At 39.2% G+C, this 21604-nt stretch overlaps 1 protein-coding gene across 1 annotated transcript in view; it reads right to left on the reverse strand.

Annotated features, from left to right (window-relative positions):
• Positions 1-636: 636 nt before the first annotated feature.
• LOC138957025 (uncharacterized) overlaps positions 637-21604 on the reverse strand; it is a gene marked incomplete at its 5' end in the record, with an annotated part of 46105 nt that continues 25137 nt past the window's right edge. Inside the window, 7 exon segments of the mRNA XM_070328199.1 lie at positions 637-8206; positions 9168-9230; positions 11011-11379; positions 12182-12361; positions 13751-13861; positions 15501-15611; positions 16503-16734. Of these exon segments, the coding sequence (XP_070184300.1) occupies positions 8085-8206; positions 9168-9230; positions 11011-11379; positions 12182-12361; positions 13751-13861; positions 15501-15611; positions 16503-16734 (1188 nt within the window).

A 21604-nucleotide genomic window follows, 5' to 3' on the forward strand; every position in this document is an offset into this window, starting at 1 on the left:
CAGGGCTCGTTATTTCTGTCGATTTAACCACCGCTCGTTAGCAGATCAAAGGGAGCAAACGTAAACTTTGACCCCTAACCTTTGAACTGCGCACAAAACGCTGACGTCATCACATACAAAAGTACCGATAACCACTAACACTAACACTCACACTGTACAATTTACCAGTCTATTGTTTTGCAGCCAGTGGTTACATGAATCCAATTTGTAGAATAGTTGGGCAACTTTCTTTGTCTTTTATGCCACCTTGAAGCACTTCTAGATTACTGTATACATTACCTTTTCTTTTACAAAACAAGCGGGCGCGATAAAGTCGGGTTTAATTCGGGGGTTCAGTTATGTTTACTGTCAGTGTGTGTGTGTGTGTGTGTGTGTGTGTGTGTGTGTGTGTGTGTGTGTGTGTGTGTTTCTTTCTTTCTTTATTTGGTGTTTAACGTCGTTTTCAACCGTTCAAGGTTATATCACGACGGTGTGTGTGTGTGTGTGTGTGTGTGTGTGTGTGTGTGTGTGTGTGTGTGTGTGTGTGTGTGTGTGTGTGTGTTTTGGCCGTCTACTCGTGCACAAACTTGAACCTGCTTTTACACGTACAACAGCATTGCATCCGTAACCCGTTTAACACAGCACGCAAACTCAGTATACCCATGGAATATTTTCATTTATTGCTATCAATGCTGGTAATATATTCTTAAATTACACATTTCTACAACACTTTTTATGTACATTAATTTATCATAAACAACCCGCCCACCATCAGGGTTCACATGTATCTCTTTTGTCAAATTACACTTTTTTTTCTCTCAAAATACACAGTTCATTATTCAGGAAAAGCTTCACAATTTTCTCCTTTTCAAACTGTCCGTGCTTTCATTCATGTATTCACTTGCGTCATCAGTTCAAGCATTGCTTCAAGAAAATATTGATATATAAGTCCAACTTTAAGTAAAAAAAATCAACACAGATCATAAATATCACAGACTAGGCGTTTGCGTAGAATAATGATACATTCACCTCCAAAATATACACATACATTTGTCATCATCAGCACATCAGGTGAGAATACATATATTCATGGTTCGCCTTTAAAAAAAGTTCCATACTGAAGGCATATTAAAACTGTCATGGCTTTAAAAGAAACGAAAGCAATATTCCCTAAAAACAGAGGTATTGTATATGAACATTTCTAAATATCAAACAAACACCAAAAGGCTTGGTAGTATGCTAAGATCGTTTGTAAAACTCGTTCCAACTCATGAATGTGAAATCCTCTACTCAGCTAACCGTCTCCAGAATGTAAACATTTACAACTCGTGAACTTTTTGCCCGAGTAGATGATTTTGCAGTCTTGCATTTAATTTTAGAGTTTATGGGCGAAGTGGCGCAGTGGTAAGACGTTGGCCTCCTAATCGGGAGGTCGTGAGTTCGAATCCCGGTCGCTGCTGCCTGGTGGGTTAAGAGTGGAGATTTGTCCGATCTCCCAGGTCAACTTCTGTGCAGTCCTGCTAGTGACTTAACCCCCTTCGTGTGTACACGCAAGCACAAGACCAAGTGCGCACGGAAAAGATCCTGTAATCCATGTCGGAGTTCGGTGGATTATGGAAACACAAAAATACCCGGCATGCCTACCCAATTCAACGAAAGCGGAGTGAAGCTGACTATGCTCTCAGAGTATAGTGTGGGGAACCCAAATGGGCAAACGAGCTCACACGTCAGCAGAATGTCTGGAACGCTGAAGAAGAAGAAGAAGAGTTTATGGAACACAGTGGAGGAAAAAGAACAACCTTACAAGAAAAAAAAACACAGAGGACAAAAAGGAAATGGAAAGAAAGAAATTGTTCTCGGTTTCTGCATTCATCGAATGATACAAATCAAACAGTGTCAGAAAACAACGGCGTAAATAAACTTAAAAACTTAAATAAATATCACCAAATGTTTGTGACGCAGGTTACACAAACAAATCCCCCAAACAAAAACACGAAAAACAAAACCAAATTCGCCTTCCGGACAACGCAATTTGGCAAGCAGAAGCTCCATAACCTAAAACGAAAGGGTCATCTGCATAAACAAGAATTTATGTCACTAAAAGTTGAGACTTTGACACACAGATTTTAAATCCTTCCAAAGAATTTTTTTCAAATAGTAACACAAGACTCTGCATCTTTCCGACTTGCATCATTTGAAAGTGTGTTGATTAAGGTTAACTAGTCCGCATAAAAACCCTTCAAGAAAAGTTAGGCTGAAACGAAGTCTGACATCGAATTCAGTGAAAGCCAGTCAAGATTACATACAAACTATACAAACATACGTTCGCTTGAAACAAATTTTCAAAAGCTTCTTAAGAGTATTTTTTACGAACAAAACAGCACACATACACATAACCTCATATATTTCTCTTTTTGGCCACAAGAACTCTATAAATCAAACATCTTAATTCCATTTCGAAAGCATGCCAGTCCATGAAGGATTGAGAATCAGAGCAAAATTGTCATTCCTTTTAGTTTATTCCCCCTTCTCCTCACAAATCTTCGTTAAAGAGATTCCGCCCCCTCGCAATATTCCTTTTAACACAAATGGAAAAATGTGCCCGTGCATAACTTGAGCTGGATTTGCATGACGTTGATTGTCCCTGGTCTGTTGGGATTACAGTCCCTGTCCATCCCCCGCTAACAATTATGATCATAGCCACAGTCCAGGAATTGACATGGAATAAGAGCATCTTATTCTTTGTTCCTTTTTGTTAGGCGAGGAGCATCCTTCTTCATTAGTCTGTTGTGTGTAAAGAAGTCAAACAATCAACATAATTCCAGCAATTTTTCTTTACCTCAATTCAAAATTAATTATGCAAATGATATCTACCAATCCAAATGTTGGCAACAAAAGTCAACTTATTTATATAGGTTACTATTTCAGTGGGATATTTTCACTCGGTGGAAATTCTGCCGTCAAACCTTTGTTCTATTTACTCTGACGTTCAACCAAATACTATGTGGCAGTTACAGAAAAGGCAAAGAATATGGGCGAAAGCAGCCTGCATGCAACTGAGGTAAAAACAAAAACAGGAGCATCATTTTACTTGGACACATACCAAAACTAAACATCAATGACTGCTTTCTGTTCAGAGTACACCTTTTGCTGTGACCGCAACACGGTGGCCTAGTGCTAAGGCGTCCGCCCAGTGATCGGGAGGTCGTGGGTTCGAACCCCGGCCGGGTCATACCTAAGACTTTAAAATTGGCAATCTAGTGGCTGCTCCGCCTGGTGTCTGGCATTATGGGGTTAATTAGTGCTAGGACTGGTTGGTCCGGTGTCAGAATAATGTGACTGGGTGAGACATGAAGCCTGTGCTGCGACTTCTGTCTTGTGTGTGGCGCACGTTAAATGTCAAAGCATCACCGCCCTGATATCACCCTTCGTGGTGGACTGGGCGTTAAGCAAACAAACAAACAAACAAACTTTTTGCTGAATGTATTTAGCAGGTGTCACTTAGAAAATGAGTTCAACTAAAAGTGTCCACACTTTACAAGAAGCAGTCGGGCTGTTGATGGTTGATATGTGTTTGAGTTGAAACCTCCTTTCTTTCTTTATTTGGTGTTTAACGTCGTTTTCAACCGTTCAAGGTTATATCGCGACGGAGAAAGGGGGGAGATGGGATAGAGCCACTTGTTAATTGTTTCTTGTTCACAAAAGCACTAATCAAAAATTTGCTCCAGGGTCTTGCAACGTAGTACAATGTATTACCTTACTGGGAGAACGCAAGTTTCCAGTACAAAGGACTTCTTACATACTGCTTGACTAAAATCTTTACAAACATTGACTATATTCTATACAAGAAACACTTAACAAGGGTAAAAGAAGAAACAGAATCCGTTAGTTGCCTCTTACAACATGCTGGGGAGCATCGGGTAAATTCTTTCTCGTCCCAACCAATATGGGACTCCCCCTAACCCGCGGGGGGTTGAAACCTCCTCTTATATCCCTTGTACAAGTCTCAACAGCTACATATCTGTGATGGTGAAACAATGGCTCACACAAGAAAGATCGTACCATTAAACTGACGGGCTTGCCAGTTATCGATTCTCACACGCTGTGATGTTACACACTGGGGGACAATAAAAGCCGAGAAGATTTGCTTCAAAAACAAGTGAATAATTTCAAAGCATTGAAAGAAAAAAAAACCGGCACATCGCCTGCATCGAAGCGAGATTAAATGTGCAAGCTTTTGATCCCATAAAAAAAAATAGAAACTAAAAACACTGAGATTATGTAAGCCTACATCATACTCTTAGTGCATCTGTACGATGTTTACTACCCAAAAACGTACCTCATAAATTCGTGTTAATTTTAGGAGGAAACGCACTCAAATTGATTTTGTATGCCCAGTTTAACAACAGTTGCAAACTTCGTCTAAGCTTTTTTTGTCTTTTCCTGGAAACTCCCAAAACAGGAAATGGAATGTGCCAGTTTAGCTTTTTTGTACAACACATGTTCACAATCTGATTTTCATTAAACAAAAAATCGTCGTCAAGTAAAAATAAGAAGTTGAACAAGAGGAATAACAAATGAACGGAAGAGTTTTCCATTTTAGAATTAGTTTCTAACATAGCTATAATCGATTGAAGTTTCCCTGATAACTATTACTCACATTGTCTCCCCCATTCCAAAAACAAAACAGACACCTAGATCATGAAACTCGATCCCCCCCCCTCCCCCTCTCCTTTCCCTCCAGAGAACACATATTGATTTGAAAACAAACACATGCGATTGATGTCAAAGCTGATAAGGCCATATGCCTTTAGTTTTCATTATATAACATATATCACATTCTCTAGCAAAGGATGAAACAGGGGAAAAAACATTGAATCTAAACAATTAATCTTAAAGATTACACACAACTGACCAACATACAAGGAAAACACGAACAAGCTAGAACACTTCAGCAAGAGCAATACATCAAAGTAAGAACCACACGTACGCTCTGTATACCCACATCACAAATCTCCCCTATTACTTACAATAACTGCTCCCTGATAAGAAGAGAACAAAAGCAAGTTTTATGAGCTTCTACTGCATATTGACACGCACAATGAAACACATCTGGTGATCTTGTTTCCTGATATTTAACTGCTACAGATCAAAAAGTAAAAAAGTGAATGATCAAACCATGTGGAGTAACTTCTGGCAAGAAATTGCGTACTGCAAACACCTTTTTCTGTGATGAGGAGTGGTCTTTCCTGTGTGCATACATCTGCATGTGCTTGAATTTGTTCTTTTGAGTGCATGGAATATTCACTAACGAAATCAAAATTCAAGTGGTTTTTTTCTGATAGCAATTATAAATAAGTACGGTTTCTGGTTTGCTCATGTGTATGCACTTTTTTTTTTTTTTTCGGGCGGGGATGTAGCTCAGTCGGTAGCGCGCTGGATTTGTATCCCGTTGGCCGCTGTCAGCGTGAGTTCGTCCCCACGTTCGGCGAGAGATTTATTTCTCAGAATCAACTTTGTGTGCAGACTCTCCTCGGTGTCCGAACACCCCCGTGTGTACACGCAAGCACAAGACCAAGTGCGCACGAAAAAGATCCTGTAATCCATGTCAGAGTTCGGTGGGTTATAGAAACACAAAAATACCCAGCATGCTTCCTCCGAAAACGGCGTATGGCTGCCTAAATGGCGGGGTAAAAAACGGTCATACACGTAAAATTCCACTCGTGCATAAAACACGAGTGTACGTGGGAGTTTCCGCCCACGAACGCAGAAGAAGAAGAAGAAGAAGTATGCACTTTTCAATAATACAAGTTTAAAGCTATAATTATTTGTTCTGCCAGACAATTTCTTAATGGATTCATGAACAATAAGTCACGTGATACGATACTAATAATAATAATAATAAAGTGTATTTATAGTGCGCCTATCCCTTACAAAAAACAAAAATATTTGGCTCTAAGCGCATTACAACATGTGTAGAGACTTGGTACAATCAAGTCTGACAAATACAATAACACAATATACAGTCGGTCTCTTAGGTAAAACTGGGAAAAGCAGCTTCGACATTTAAACACTGCAACTAAAAAATCCTGATGTCCCCATTATTTCTTTGACTGAAAATACCATGACGTTTCTACAGCGAGAGACATGTCATATAGCCTAAGTATCATAGTTCTGTTGACAAGAGTATAATATGTGTCAACCTATAAAGCGAGCTCAATTTTCGTCATGGCCTAGTCAAAGTCATGCATTTAAATATCATTGGCCAGTTTTTCTAGTCTCTCCAAGTCCCAATCATTCAAAATACCTTCAGTCTACGACTCTGATTGTGTTAGACATCTCGCATCAATAAAATAGTTCTGTCGACTAATGAGCATTGTGTTTTCTTACAACAGGGTTTGTATTGTTCTCTTTAGCTCTTTCATACATGAAAATACAAGTTGTGACCCTCCACCACGTAATGAGTCGCATGTCATCTTTGCATGATTTTTATATTGTTAAATTTTCCTAAAGAGTGTTTTGTGCTATATCCAGTGGTAAAAACCGTTTTAGAAAAGAGCGAACACTTTTCGAGTTATAAGCCTGTGACTAAGGTGACCCTCACACTTTTACCACAGGTCCCCCCGGACTTATATTAAGCCTAGCGCAGAACCGCGCGAGGTGACATGCGACTCATTTCGTGGTGGAGGGTCACATTTGTGACCTTTGTCCTCTATCCCCAAGCCCCAACCATTGATTCAATAACACTTTCGCCAAGTATTCTTTTCGTCCCGCAAGAGATAAAGCAATCGATCCTTCTTTTTACTGAAAAAAAGGCAGACAACGCTTCAAATCATAAGTTGTGCGTTAGCATCGAAAAGCAAAGGATCTTACAGTATTGGCCGGCAATCAGAATTTAACCAAAGACATAAAAGCATCATCGCAATTAATAGTAGAATGGCAACATGTGTAATTGTATTCATAAACAATAACAAAGAAATAGTCATATCTTAAATGCATCAAGGCAAACATTCATTCAACATCTGAACATAAAAACAACATAAACTCCACAGAAACCATATTTGTCTTTGGGGAGTTCAGTAAAGGGAGCCACTCAACATAACAATAATTCATAATTAAAGATAGTATATTCTTCTTTGGCTATGTACATTTCCATTTTACATTTTGTTTGGAATCACAACATCGTATAATTGGCATTTGGCGTGGAAGTGTCTTTTGTCTCAGAATTTGGTCCATGATATTTTGGCCTCCGAAAGTCAGAGCTTAGCTTCCTTTCGAAACAGAATACATTTTGTGTTCGTTGATATGTTTATGATCTCGATCTCTCTCTCTCTCTCTCTCTCTCTCTCTCTCTCTCTCTCTCTCTCTCTCTCTCTCTCTCTCTCTCTGTCTCTCTCTCTCTCTCTCTCTTTGTCTTTCTCTCTGTCTCTCTGTCTCTCTCCATCTTTGTCTCTGTCTTTAACACGGACACACAGTCACTCACAACACATGCATTACTTCTTTGTGAAATCCATTCTCCAGAACACAACACATGTCGATCAGGGTTGCATGGTCACAAAGTACTTGCATGTCATACATCTTAGTTAGCTTGTCTTAGATGTCACACATCTTAGATAGCTTGTCTAAGATGACACAAATCTTAGATAGCTTGTCTAAGATGACACAAATCTTAGATAGCTTGTCTAAGATGACACAAATATTATATAGCTTGTCTAAGATGACACAAATCTTAGATAGCTTGTCTAAGATGACACAAATCTTATGTAGCTTTCTAAGATGACACAAATCTTAGATAGCTTGTCTAAGATGACACAAATATTATATAGCTTGTCTAAGATGACACAAATCTTAGATAGCTTGTCTAAGATGACACAAATCTTATGTAGCTTTCTAAGATGACACAAATCTTAGATAGCTTGTCTAAGATGTCACAAATCTTATATAACTTGTCTTAGATTTAGCACTGAATGTCCCAAACTCCGCTGTCGCAGTTAGTCACACAATCAACACGCCTCGTCGGAAATATGGGACAACTACCCAGCACTGCGTTTACTCAGCGACACAACGAACCACAGTCCTGTTGATTGCAGACTGCTTAGTTCAGCTCATCCCTCATTGTTGCATAACATTTCGTCGAAGCGATCAGGACAGTCCGGGTAACCGTTACAGAAGTCGCTCTCCGGAAGGCACATTCCACTTCTGCAGGCTCTTTGGCCGCTGGGGCAACCTATATGCAATCGAAAAACAAAATGCTGGTCAACATAAACTGTATACACATGTTTGGGGAAAGAAGTGCCCCTAGAAAGGCATATTTTCATAAAAAATATAAAAATCGCGAATACAAACATATGGCATGCCATTTATATCATTATGGGTAGTGAGGGCGCAATCATATAATACACAGACAGACAGACAGACAGACAGACAGACAGTCATTTAGAGAGGCGGACAGCCCGCCGGTCAGACAGAATAACAGGCAGACAGAGAGACAGGCAGGCAGACAGGTAGACAGGCAGACAGACAGAGAGACAGGCAGGCAGACAGGTAGACAGGCAGACAGACAGGCAGACAGACGGACAAATATATTCTTACACACAGCCAAACAGATTCTTGTGATTAACAACCATCCAGTACGATGGCAAGAAAAAGAGAACCAGTTACAGAAATCTGCGAGTAGAACACAGTTAGAGAGAGAGATGGATGGATGGATGGATGGATTGTTTAATTGTATAACCAGTGGATTGGATTTTACAATGGTAAAAAAAAGAAAATATACAAAACCAGCATTTCACGTAATCAAATCAAAAGTATATACATGATATTACACTGACGTGGGAGAGAGAGACAGACAGAGAGAGAGACAGACAGACAGAGAGAGAGAGAGACAGAGAGACAAGGATACAGAGACAGAGAAAGAGTAAGAATGACAAAGAGCCATAAAATAAAATAAAGCAGACAGAAACAGACAGGAAAAAACCCCAAACAAACACTCATGTTGCCAAAAAACATAACACAAACAAGAGCAAAACAACCGGACATGCCTTCCCTTTTTAGAAAAACAAGAAGGCAAAAGACCGGAAGGCTTGGCACAGAAACATACTTCAACATCCATCCCCCAAAGGGAATGACAAAATGTCAACTCAAGCGTAATGTAAATTACAACGACAACGACATTACAGCAAACTGACCCGAGGGGGGCGTTGGTGTTGGTTCCGGCGGGCCCGTGGCAGCACCCATACTAAGCCTTGACTCTGCAATGTCAAAACCATCATGAAGAGAGATCTGAGAAACAAAGGGACGTAATCGCTCTACATTTAGCCGACAGGAGTTAGTGAAAGTCATGCGCAACCAACGTTCTGGCACGTGGGAGATTACACTGAGGTGAACTAGCGCTTTTCATCCTCATTCTATTTTTATCATTCTATTTTTAAGAATAAAGAACGAATAATAAAGATAGAAGATCATTAAGATTGATGTCTACGTGATGTGCTGCATTGAGAAATCGTGAAGCTGAGAAGTCAAACATTTGGTTAAAATAACAAACAAAGGATCTGTAAAATGGATGACTAACAAGAACAAGAACAAATGTTTATTGTCCTCAAACCAAAAAGGTTATTGACACATTGCTATGAATTCTAAAGCATTCTGCGACAAACCTTCCGAGACATATTTGAACATCTTTGTCCATAAATATTTCACTTGGTTTATAATTAATATAATCTACATCAATATTAGTTACGTCTTTTTTAAATTTTTCTCTACTTTCATGGAATTTTACGCATTCATCCAGAAGATGATATTCATCTTCAACAATGTTACATACCATACACAAACGATTTTCTCTTTGGATGTTATGATGTCTTCCAGTTTCTATTTTTAGATTGTGACTACTGGTTCTTAATCGACTTAAAGCTGTCCTGTGATTTCGATTTTCTATCATTGTCAGATATGACTGAATTTCATATGTATCACATATATTTGAATAGAATCTTAATCTTGCACTTCCTTTTGATTTAGCTTTATTCCAAAAACGTATGTATTCACTTTGTAATTTCATTTGTATGGCAAATTGTAACTTTCTCGTATCAAAAGTAGATTGATTTTGCCAAACATGATTAAAGCCAAGTCTTGAAAGTGAACTTTTAATGAATATGAGCCAAGAATCTTCTTTAGGGTTATCAAACATGTCATCATATACTTGATGAACAAATGAATCTCGTTTAGATTGTAAAATATGAGTCCAATAAGAAATGGTTTGTGTTAACATTCTTAGTGCTAATGGGAATCTACCTAATTCTAACTACGAGCGGTGTTTTGTTGTGCTCCATGAAAAATTCCCAACCTTCATGATAGCGTTACGTACTCGAATTTTGACTCTACAAAAACAAACAAAAAACGTCAAACAAAATAAACAAACAAAAAACACCCACCACCCCCGAAAAAAAACCACACACACAAAAACAAACCTATTAAAGTGTTCCCATAGTAAACAGAAGAAAACAAACGCTCCATAACACCGAACAGTCCCTCGGGGAGGACCACCTGCGATGTCCCCCACTTCATGCATGGCCTCCCACCACAGTCTGCTAATTGCCCTGAACTCTACATGCTCCACACACCACAGAGAAACCTCCAAACCGGCTTCCGCATTTTCATGTGAATGTGTGTGTATATATATATATATATGTGTGTGTGTGTGTGTGTGTGTGTGTGTGTGTGTGTGTGTGTGTGTGTGTGTGTGTGTGTGTGTGTGACTGACTGACTGACTGACTGTGTGTGTGTGTGTGTGTGTGTGTGCCAGTGTGTGTGTGTCTGTCTGTCTGTCTGACTGTGTGTCTCTCTCTCTCTCTTTCTCTTTCTCTCTCACTCTCTCTCTCTCTCACTCTCTCTCTTTCTATCTCTCTCTCACTCTCTCTCTCTCTCACTCTCTCTCTCTCTCTCTCTCTCTCTCTCTCTCACCCTTCTCCTTCAATATCTTCCACACCCTCCACCCTCCCTCACTCCCTCCGACACCCGTCTGCCTTGACTCACCTTTGTAAAACATATCACAGGTGGTCTGCAAGACTTTGACATCATCCACAGCCAAGTCTGCCCTCTGGGCCTCCCCTCTCATGGCCACGAAAGCGACGGTCAAATTGCTGCTTTGCGGAAGAGCAACACAAGCGCTTCGCCAGGTATTGTTTCTATCCACGATGATAAACCACGGTCCGCTTTCAGTGTTTCTCTCGTGATCTCTCGTCAGCAGGCCGAGACTTCCCGTGATCCAGAACTGCGAGAACATGCTGTAGGCGAAGTAGTAGAAGACCAGGACTTCATTTCCGGTGGAAGAGAAGGGAGGCGACTCTAAGGCGACGTACTGATAAGGGTGGCCGTTTTCCCCGTTGGCGAAGGCCCAGTGACCTGAGATGAGAAAGGATGGTATTAGATGAGTTCTGTTCTTACATTGGCTTAGGGGAACCAATGTGTTTCAGATCATTAGGAAAAGAAGAAGAAAATATGAAAACAAATGGGGGAAATAACCCCATGGATAAAACGAAAAGTAAGGAAGAAAGGCTGGCATAAATCTGCCAGAAATTAAACCCATCACAACATTGAACCAACGACGATTACTAACAAAGAAAAGTTAAGAACAATCGTACGTTCATAGCACCATTAATGTAGTCACAAAAACTGCAAAAAGAGATATATACAAAAAGAAAGAAACAAAAGGAGGAGAAGACAATTTTTACACTTACAATTATGCACCGAGGTCAAGACAGAACGAATCACTTACATCTAAGACTCGTTACCCCCAAAATCAAAGAAATAATTTGGTCAAGATTACTTTTTTTCTCAAAATGTTGCCAACAATACAAACGTTTCACAATTAAGTTTCTTGTTTCTGTGCAACATGTATTTATAACAGTTCACATCCACATGTCATAACGAACCCAAAGCCTTTTGGCATTAGCCTGAACATGACATTAAACAACAATGATCCACAAACAGACAGGCTGACAAAGTTCAGAAATCCACAATCAGCAAATAGGACATGTGTGTGAATGGAAAGCCTAGTTTTTTGTTTGTTTAACTTCTGATTGACTTGGGGTGTTTTTTTTCTCAAAAATTAAACTTTCTACTAACAAACAATTCTTGTTTTCGCCTTTTAAAACAACATATTAATGAACGCGACAAACACGACAGTAACAACCCGCATATTTACCCGATCCGTTGCCAAAGGTATGGTCATCCATTGGTCCTGTTCCTACGTTGATGGGCTCCCGTGAAGGTGTAGTTTGTTCACGTGTCCAGATGTAAGGGACGCTCTCACTGCGAGTACCATTGTCGGTATATCCGCACATGAAGGGGTGCTCAAAGTCGCAGTCCACTGTCCGGAGAGAATCTGAAAACAGAATAGGGATGTGTTAGATTTAAAGATAATTAGCAGTTACTAGGTGGCTACATGTAATAGCTGTGTATACCTTTGTCTCTGTTCTATCATATGTCTGTCTGTCTGTCTGTCTGTCTGTCTGTCTGTCTGTCTCTCTCTCTCTCTGTCTCACTCTCTCTCTCTATGATTCTATCTCTCTATGTCTGTCTGTTTCTCACTCGCTGTCTGTCTATCTGTCTGTCTGTCTCCCTCTCTCTTTCTCTATCTCTCTTTCTCTCTCTCTCTCTATCTTTCTCTCTCTCTCTCCCTCTCTCTCTCTCTCTCACTCTCTCTCTCTCTCTCTCTCTCTCTCTCTCTCTCTCTCTCTCTCTCTCTCTCTCTCTCTCTCTCCCTCTCCCTCTCTTTCTTTCTGGACACGTTATCACAGCCCTCCCTATTTTACAGCACAAAACAATCACACCCGCTCTCAACGCTGAAAGCAAATCAACAGCAAAAACACAAACAGCAACAATCTCTCGCCCCCTCCAAAATCACCCTGCACAGTAAAAAAAAAAGGCTCATACAATTAGCCCTCCGAAGAAGCTATCAGATCACAAACATGACACCGTAAAAAGCAGGAGATTGGAGCCATCGCGATCCAATATTGTTAACGACTCTCGAGGCCCTCCTCCCCTCCCCCCCCCCCCCCCAAAAAAAAAAAGTTGCCATTGAGCTTCATTCTCTCCAGAACCATTTTAGAGCTTACCATACTTTCCACGAATTTGTATTGAGGTTCAGGATTGTGACTGAATGTCAAATGTTGGCAGGTTTAAAAGATATTTTTCAACTCAAAATTAAAATCAAGTGGTAACTTGTTGCCTCTGTTTTCTGTTCAGATGTATTCAGCATTTAATAAAAAAAATTGTATGCAACTGTTTTGCAGTTGAAGAAAACAACAACAACAACAACAACAACAACAACAACAACAACAACAACAACAACATAACAGACAACGATATTAACAACAAAAGTAGAATAACATATTTAATATGCAATGAACAGATTTGTAAACGATATCGCAAATGACATTCAGATCGTTTCCACTAAGTGTGATTTTGCAATCTTGTGCAATTATTTCTTTAAATATTTATCAATACGCACCTGAGTGAATTTGCCACTGGCCATGAGTGTCTCGTTTCTGTGTCAGGATTTTACACTATGTATCACAGTTAGCTCTAACATTGATTGAACAGAATGTTCAACACTTTCACACTTTACTATATTCTGCCATCATCATTTTCAGCGGCAGAATCGTCATCGTCATCATGATCATCACCATGATCATGATCCTCCTCCTTATCATCATCATCATCATCATCATCATCATCATCATCATCATCATCATCATCATCTGTTACTCACCACATTCGCTTCCTTCATCGCTTGCATCCGGGCAATCAGTCACGTGGTCACACGTTTTCTCCTTTGCAATGCACGGGCCATCCGGGCATTTGTACTGTTGGTCGTTACACACTGCAAGAAATAACAGATCAACGTGTGAAAATATGTCATAAAGATCGTCTTAATGTTGCTTTTGTTCAAATTGTTTGCATTCACGACAGTTACTGATATGTTCCACGGCGAATGTCGCATCATATCGGGAATAATAATTATATAAACAAATAAACAAGTCGCGTAAGGCGAAATTACTACATTTAGTCAAGCTGTGGAACTCACAGAATAAAACTGAACGCACTGCATTTTTTCACAATGACCGTAGTCCGCCGCTAGTGCAAAAGGCAGTGAAAGTGACGAGCCTGTTTAGCGCGGTAGCGGTTGCACTGTGCTGCATAGCACGCTTTACTGTACCTCTCTTCGTTTTAACTTTCTGAGGGTGTTTTTAATCCAAACATATCATATCTATATGTTTTTGGAATCAGGAACCGACAAGGAATAAGATGAAATTGTTTTTAAAACGATTTCGGAAATTTAATTTTAATCATAATTTTTATATTTTTAATTTTCAGAGCTTGTTTTTAATCCGAATATAACATATTTATATGTTTTTGGAATCATAACATGAGAAAGAATATAATAAAAGTAATTGTGGATCATTTTATAAAAAAATAATTTTAATTACCATTTTCAGATTTTTAATGACAAAAGTCATTAATTAATTTGTAAGCCTCCATGCTGAAATGCAATACCGAAGTCCGGCCTTCGTCGAAGATTGCTTGGCCAAAATTTCAATCAATTTGATTGAAAAATGAAGGTGTGACAATGCCGCCTCAACTTTTACAAAAAGCCGGATATGACGTCATAAAAGACATTTATCGAAAAAAAGAAAAACAGGTCTGGGGATATCGAACCCAGGAACTCTCATGTAAAATGTCATAAAGATCGGTCAAGTAGTTTATTCTGAATCGCTCTACACACACACGCACGCACAGACACACAGACACAGACACAGACACACACACACACACACACACACACACACACACACACACACACACACACCACGACCCTCGTCTCGATTCCCCCTCCATGTTAAAACATTTAGTCAAAACTTGACCTAATGTAAAAACAATAAAAGAAAATACAATTGGAAGAGCTAACATTTTCCATTTGTTAAAAGTGGTCTGATTGTCCCACGTTCGTTTAGGTTTGTGCTGTGTATGGTATAGCTAATGTAACTGAAACAATCGATACAACAGATGACTAAAATATCTACCAGAACTCACGCTTTTATGCCATATTTCATGAGCGTCTACAGACACTATAGTGTCATACAAAAAGATGACTAAAATATCTGCCAGAATTCACGCATTTATGCCATTTTTATGAGCGCCTGCAGATACTATAATAGTATCATATGCTCCATCTAATGTCAGACTAGCTCCGTGCTTTTGCTAATTCTGAATGCTGGCAGAATAGTTAGGAAACCCATTTAAAACAAACCGGACACAGTCTACATACATGTTCCCAATCTTCTCCTGTTAAAAACATTGTTCCCACACACACACACACACACGCGCGCACACGCACGCACACACACGCACGCACGCACACGCACACACACACACACACACACTCCCTCACACACACACACACACACACACACACACACACACACACACACACACACACACACACACACACACACACTTACCGCAATTGACTTCATCGGCTGCATCCAAACAATCGATGTGGCTGTCACAGAATCGTGAATCATCCAAACAGTAGGCTTCGGTGGAGCAGACGGTTTGACCCGCCGGGCAAGCTTAAAAGAAGAAAAAAGTGAGACTGGTTTTTAATCAGGAAAAATACTTTGCAACGTAACACATTTTTAACGTTTATATAAAAAAACAAGAAGAGCAAACGCTCGATCGAGTCACTTTCGCAGTTCTGAATATTATATGAGGCATCAGATGGACAAAAAGCTACAGATGTAAATAATTTGATGTAAAGAATAATCCTATAAAGTTTGAATCAAATCCGATGAATAGTTTCAGAGATATGATATTTCAACTAACAGACTAACACTGACCGATTACATAGAGTCACTTTTTCTCAAGTGACTCAACAAAAAAAAATAATAAAAATAAAAAATAATAAAAAAAAAAATTTAAAAAAGGTCAAAGGTCAACAAAACCATCGTTAAAGTGTAGAGGTCATTGGAGGTCACGACTAAACAAAATATGAGCCCGATCGCTTTGATAGTTTCCGAGAAAAGTCCAACGTTAAGGTGGTGTCTACGGACGGCCGGCCGGCCGGACAGACTAACACTGACCGATTACATAGAGTCACTTTTTCTCAAGTGACTCAAAAACAAAGATTACACTTTAAAATGGTAAAGTATTTCTAAGAAGTACACTCGAAATTGAAGGTATACGGACTCATTTAGGGGGAATAAACTGTCTCATTTTGCTTCTGTCTCTTTCCCTCTCTCTATTTGTTTCATGTGTACAGAGAGAAACAAACTTCGTCACAAAACAAACAACATAAAAACAAATTTAAACACAGCCTACCAATCAACCATCCAACCAACTAAACGACGAACCAACCAACCAACCAACCAACCAACCAGCCAGCCAACCAACACAAACAAACAAAGAAACAAAGTAACGTAACAAAACAACACTAAATCATCGTTGCAAAACACGTTACTCACTCAAAACTGGACACACTCCAGGTATGATGGTGATGTCGTCAAGGGAAACCATGGGGTGAATGACGCTACGGTTCAGTTCACGACCCACGACCTCGTAATACAAATGACCTTCAACTTTGGCCGGAAGTGACGCGTGCGTTTTGCTCCAGCCGGAAGTCTGTCGGTTTTCGAAGCTCAATATCACTTCCGCGTTGTCTGCGTAGTTACGGCCTTCTTTTGGTATGAAGAGAACCTGTTACAAACGACAAACAACAAACATATTAACACACGACAGGCTTCAGCCTGGGACAAAAGGAGTATAGACCATTTGACCCACTCCACCAAATACTGATGGGACAAATTGTGTGTTTGTTAGTTTGTTCATTTGTGTGTTTCTTCATCTGTTTATTCGTCTATTTGCTTGTTTGTTGTCATGTCTGTCTGCCTGTTCGTCTATCTGTTTGTTGTCATGTCTGTCTGCCTGTTCGTCTATCTGTTTGTTGTCATGTCTGTCTGCCTGTTTGTTGTCATGTCTGTCTGCCTGTTTGTCTATCTGTTTGTTGTCATGTCTGTCTGCCTGTTTGTTGTCATGTCTGTCTGCCTGTTCGTCTATCTGTTTGTTGTCATGTCTGTCTGCCTGTTTGTTGTCATGTCTGTCTGCCTGTCTGTCTGCCTGTTTGTTGTCATGTCTGTCTGCCTGTTTGTCTATCTGTTTGTTGTCATGTCTGTCTGCCTGTTCGTCTATCTGTTTGCTTTGTTTGTTTGTATATAACTTTATCACTGATGCATTATAATGTTTGTGTTTTAGATGTAACACTAGGCTGTACCTCTATCCTGATGCATTACAGATCAGTCAGTCAGTCAGTCAGTCAGTCAGTCAGTCAGTCAGTCAGTCAGTCCGTCCGTCCGTCCGTCAGTCAGTCAGTCTCTCTCTCTCTCTCTCTCTCTCTCTCTCTCTCTCTCTCTCTCTCTCTCTCTCTCTCTCTCTCTCTCTCTCTCTCTCTCTCTCTCTCTCTCTCTCTCTCTCTCTCTCTCTCCGACAATGAACACTATGTGTTGTATTTTCCCTCATGGGCGAGAGCTGATTGTAAAAAGGCATGTATTGCTTATACCATTACGCTCGTAAATAAATCTCATCTCATCTTATATTATCTCATCTTATCCCTTTCTCTCTCTTACTCTCTCTTGCACACAGACGCACTACACAGCGACTCCACCCTTGGGTTGTACACTCCCCCTCCTACATACACTATCAAATTTCAATCTGTAACTCAACCAAGTTTCAAGTTTCAAGTTTATTGGTCCATAACCCATGGGGGCATTTTGAACAATAAATACAATCAATACAATCATGATATATGCTCATATAATAAATAAAACTAAAAAAATTAAAAATAAAAAATAAAATTATGAAAAACTGTTACAAATTCTATTAGTAAAGTCCAAAATATTCTTTAGCAATTTCTTTTTCTTAGTAGCAAACAACTTTTTAAATTTAAGTGCATTAGGTTTTTTCCAATAGTAAGGTGGTAACAACTCAGCTCTTTCTTCTTTGAAAAAATCACAGACAAATAAATAATGGAATTCATCACCTATGTCATGCGATACACATTTGGTGCAAGTTCTTTCTGACCTCGGGATGTTAAGATAACGTTCTTTCTGCACAGGTAAATTGTTATTTAATGTTCTAAACTTCATCATTGAAACACATTGCTGATATGGCAGGGTTGTGACCTCAATAGTGTAAACTGCACAAAACAGAATGGACGCTGAATCGGCCTCGTAGGATCCCCTGGATTCTTGAGACAAGAAACAGCAACGAATCTGTTTAGAAATGATGTCATGCTATATGCTAATTATATCTACCAATCATGTTGGTTACAAAGACAAGACAAGACAAGACAAATTCTTTATTTACGAGGGTAGTGGCACAAGCAAACAGGTGCTTTCTTACATCCAGCCCTCGCCCATGGGAGGGTTTAATCTAATGATAATACGTTTAAAAAATGTTGGAATATCAATTAAAGAAGTAATAAAAACAAACAATGAACAAGCAAACGATTAACAGACTAAAAAAACAAACAAAAATATACATACAAGCGAACATGACATATTATTGTCAAAGGCATAATGAAAACTGTATCAATCAAGCAAAAACGTGTGCAACTTCGAGGAAAGAAAAATTCTGTGAACTGAGGAATCAATGGAACAACTACGTTGCAAATAATAACAATGTAGCATCGTTACATAAGTCATGTTATGAAATTAATTAGGTACATGTATCTACTGAAACGTGTAAAAGGTAAAAATAAGGCATCAACAATATAAACATGTTCAGGCTAAGTGAGAACAAATGTGCCATGTATAAGGAATGAGAAATATCTGTCTTTAAAAGTCTTGGCATTGACGGAATGTCTGATACCGCTTGGAAGTGAATTCCAAAGATTAGTCCCCGAAAAGAGTAGGCTGGACTTAAAAAGATCTATACGAGGCCGAGGAGCATACATTTTTGAAGGGTCTCTTAAATTGTGGGAAGTGAATTGAGAAGAAAGAGGTGCAGGCGCTCTTCCAATTATGAGTTTATGCATCAAAACGCCTTTATTGTACATGAGTCTTGATTTAGGAGGAAGGATGTTTAGAAGTTTATAGTCTTCGTTGGAAACCGAGACTTGTAATAAAATAACTTTGATTGCTCTTTTATGTATACTAAATAAAGGTTTCAGAGTTTTTGCACTCGCACAATCCCAAAGTGTTGACGCATAATCAATGATTGATTGAATGTGAGCGTTAAAGAAAAGTTGCCTGGCATGCCTGTTCAAGAAGTGTTTTATTCTGGACAACAAGTAAAGCCTCTTGGAAAGTACTTTACATACTCCTGTAACGTGATCAGTCCATGATAAATTATTATCAAGAATAACACCTAGAACTTTGTGTTTATTAACTTCTTCAACAATGTGATTATCAATCGTTAAAGGTGGAAGTTTAGATTTTAAGTTTTGGCGTTTTTGTCTGGTGGTAATAAGCATGCTTTTTGTTTTGTCTGGATTAAGAGCCATGTGGTTTAATTCGGTCCACGCTAAAAGCTCGTTTACACTTTCTTGAAGTTGTTTTGACAATACCTTCACATTTGAGTGGGAAGTGTGAATAGTGGTATCATCAGCGAAGAGTTCACAGTTACTGCTTATGTGTAGGGGAAGGTCATTAATGTAAATGGTGAAGAGAAGAGGGCCGAGTACAGATCCCTGAGGAATGCCGTAACCTATCGACTGCATGCTAGACATAGAGCCGTTGGCGCACACAGCTTGTACTCGATCAGAAAGAAAAGACTTGATTAACGATATTGTATTATTTCTAAGGCCGTACAGTGCGAGTTTCCTAAGAAGTAGGTCATGATGAATCACATCAAATGCTTTAGCAAAGTCAACGAAGAGAGCAGCACATAATTTATCTTCGTTAATCTTGCTCAACCACTGATCAACTAGAGAAACAAGTGCTGTGTGGCATGAATGATGAGTTCTGAACCCCGACTGATTTGGGTGAAATAAAGCATTTTCGTTAAAATGTGACATAATAAACTTGTTAATATGTTGTTCGAACGGCTTTGATAAAACCGATAAAATAGATATTGGCCTGTAATTGGAGGGTTCTGTTTTATCCCCTGACTTAAATAGTGGAATAACTTTAGCCTGCTTTAACACAACTGGAAAATAACACTTATCTATACAGAGATTATACAGGTACGTTAAAGAATCAGCAAGTACAGGGGCTGCTAATTTAAGAATCTTCCCGTCCAGACCATCAATTCCACGGGTTCCTGTTTGCTTGAGGTGCATGAGTGCATTACATACTTCTGTTACAGTAATAAATGGAATGTTTGATTGCGACATTATATTTTTAGATTCACAAAAATCTGTTAGAATCTTCAAATCATTTAAATGAGTTTTGTCTTCGGGAACGACTTTCTCAGCTATGTTAGAAAAATGTTTATTCAGTTCCTCGGAGGATATGTCTTTAACGACAGAGCATTTGGATGTTGATTGTTTATTTGTTAACTCATTTATTGCCTTCCACATGGACTTAGAATTTTGTTTTGATGATGTAAGTTCCTGAAAATACTTTTTCTTTTTCCATCGCTTCATAGATGTAACTTTGTTTCTCTGATCTCTATACTCATTTTCCAGCCCTCTTTTTTTCAAAATATCGCGATAATCCGCTGCCTCTTGCAACTCTTGATCAAACCATTTTGGTTTCAATTGATGCTTAACCCTCTGGGTTTTCAATGGAGCGTGTTTATTATAAACCTTTAAAAAAGCATCATGCCAATATCCAAAAGCTTCATCCGGATCAGTCAAATTATAAACATTTTCAAGTGGGGAGTGCAACAAATCCTCAAGAAAATCTTCCTTATTAAATTTTGAAAACGAACGATATGTTATTGTTTTATGACCAGCGTGAGGGACTTTTACACCTTTACGGGACCAGGTGACACACACGGGGTAATGGTCACTGCAGCCGTGTATTGGAACACAGACTTCAGCTATATGGTGTAAGTGAGATACGTATACATGGTCAATAAGCGTTTTTGAGGTGTTTGTTACCCTTGTGGGGGTTTGCACAACCTGATTTAAATTATAACATTCAAATATATCTAACCATACTTTATTTGGTTTAAGTAAATCAATGTTAAAATCACCAAGGATTACTGTTTCTTTTCCCTCGAGCAAAACTGCGTCTAACATGGAAGAGAGATTATCCCTCCAGTTCACTCGTTCAGATGGGTTCCTGTAGCAGAAACCAAGTTGTATCGCTGGGGCTCTTTTTAATTTTACTTCTATCCACACTGATTCAACAGAGTGTTGCTCTAGGTGGGTAAGGCGTGTAAAAGTTAAGGATTCACTGATATAGAGTAATAATCCAGTTTCTGTGTGTGTCTGTGCATCTCTGCGTAAAATGACATAACCCGGGATTGTGAGCTCGGAGTCTGCTACTTTACTCGACAGCCTAGACTCTGACAATCCAAAAATATGAAAAGGTTTACCAGAGTTATACAGGATTGACGAGATGTCTGCTAACTTATTAATGGCATGATTTATGTTTAGGTGTCCAATTCGCATGCCCTCTTT

The sequence above is a fragment of the Littorina saxatilis genome, unplaced genomic scaffold (genome assembly GCF_037325665.1).
Source record: "Littorina saxatilis isolate snail1 unplaced genomic scaffold, US_GU_Lsax_2.0 scaffold_644, whole genome shotgun sequence".
In the NCBI taxonomy this organism is placed as follows: Eukaryota; Metazoa; Mollusca; class Gastropoda; order Littorinimorpha; family Littorinidae; genus Littorina; species Littorina saxatilis.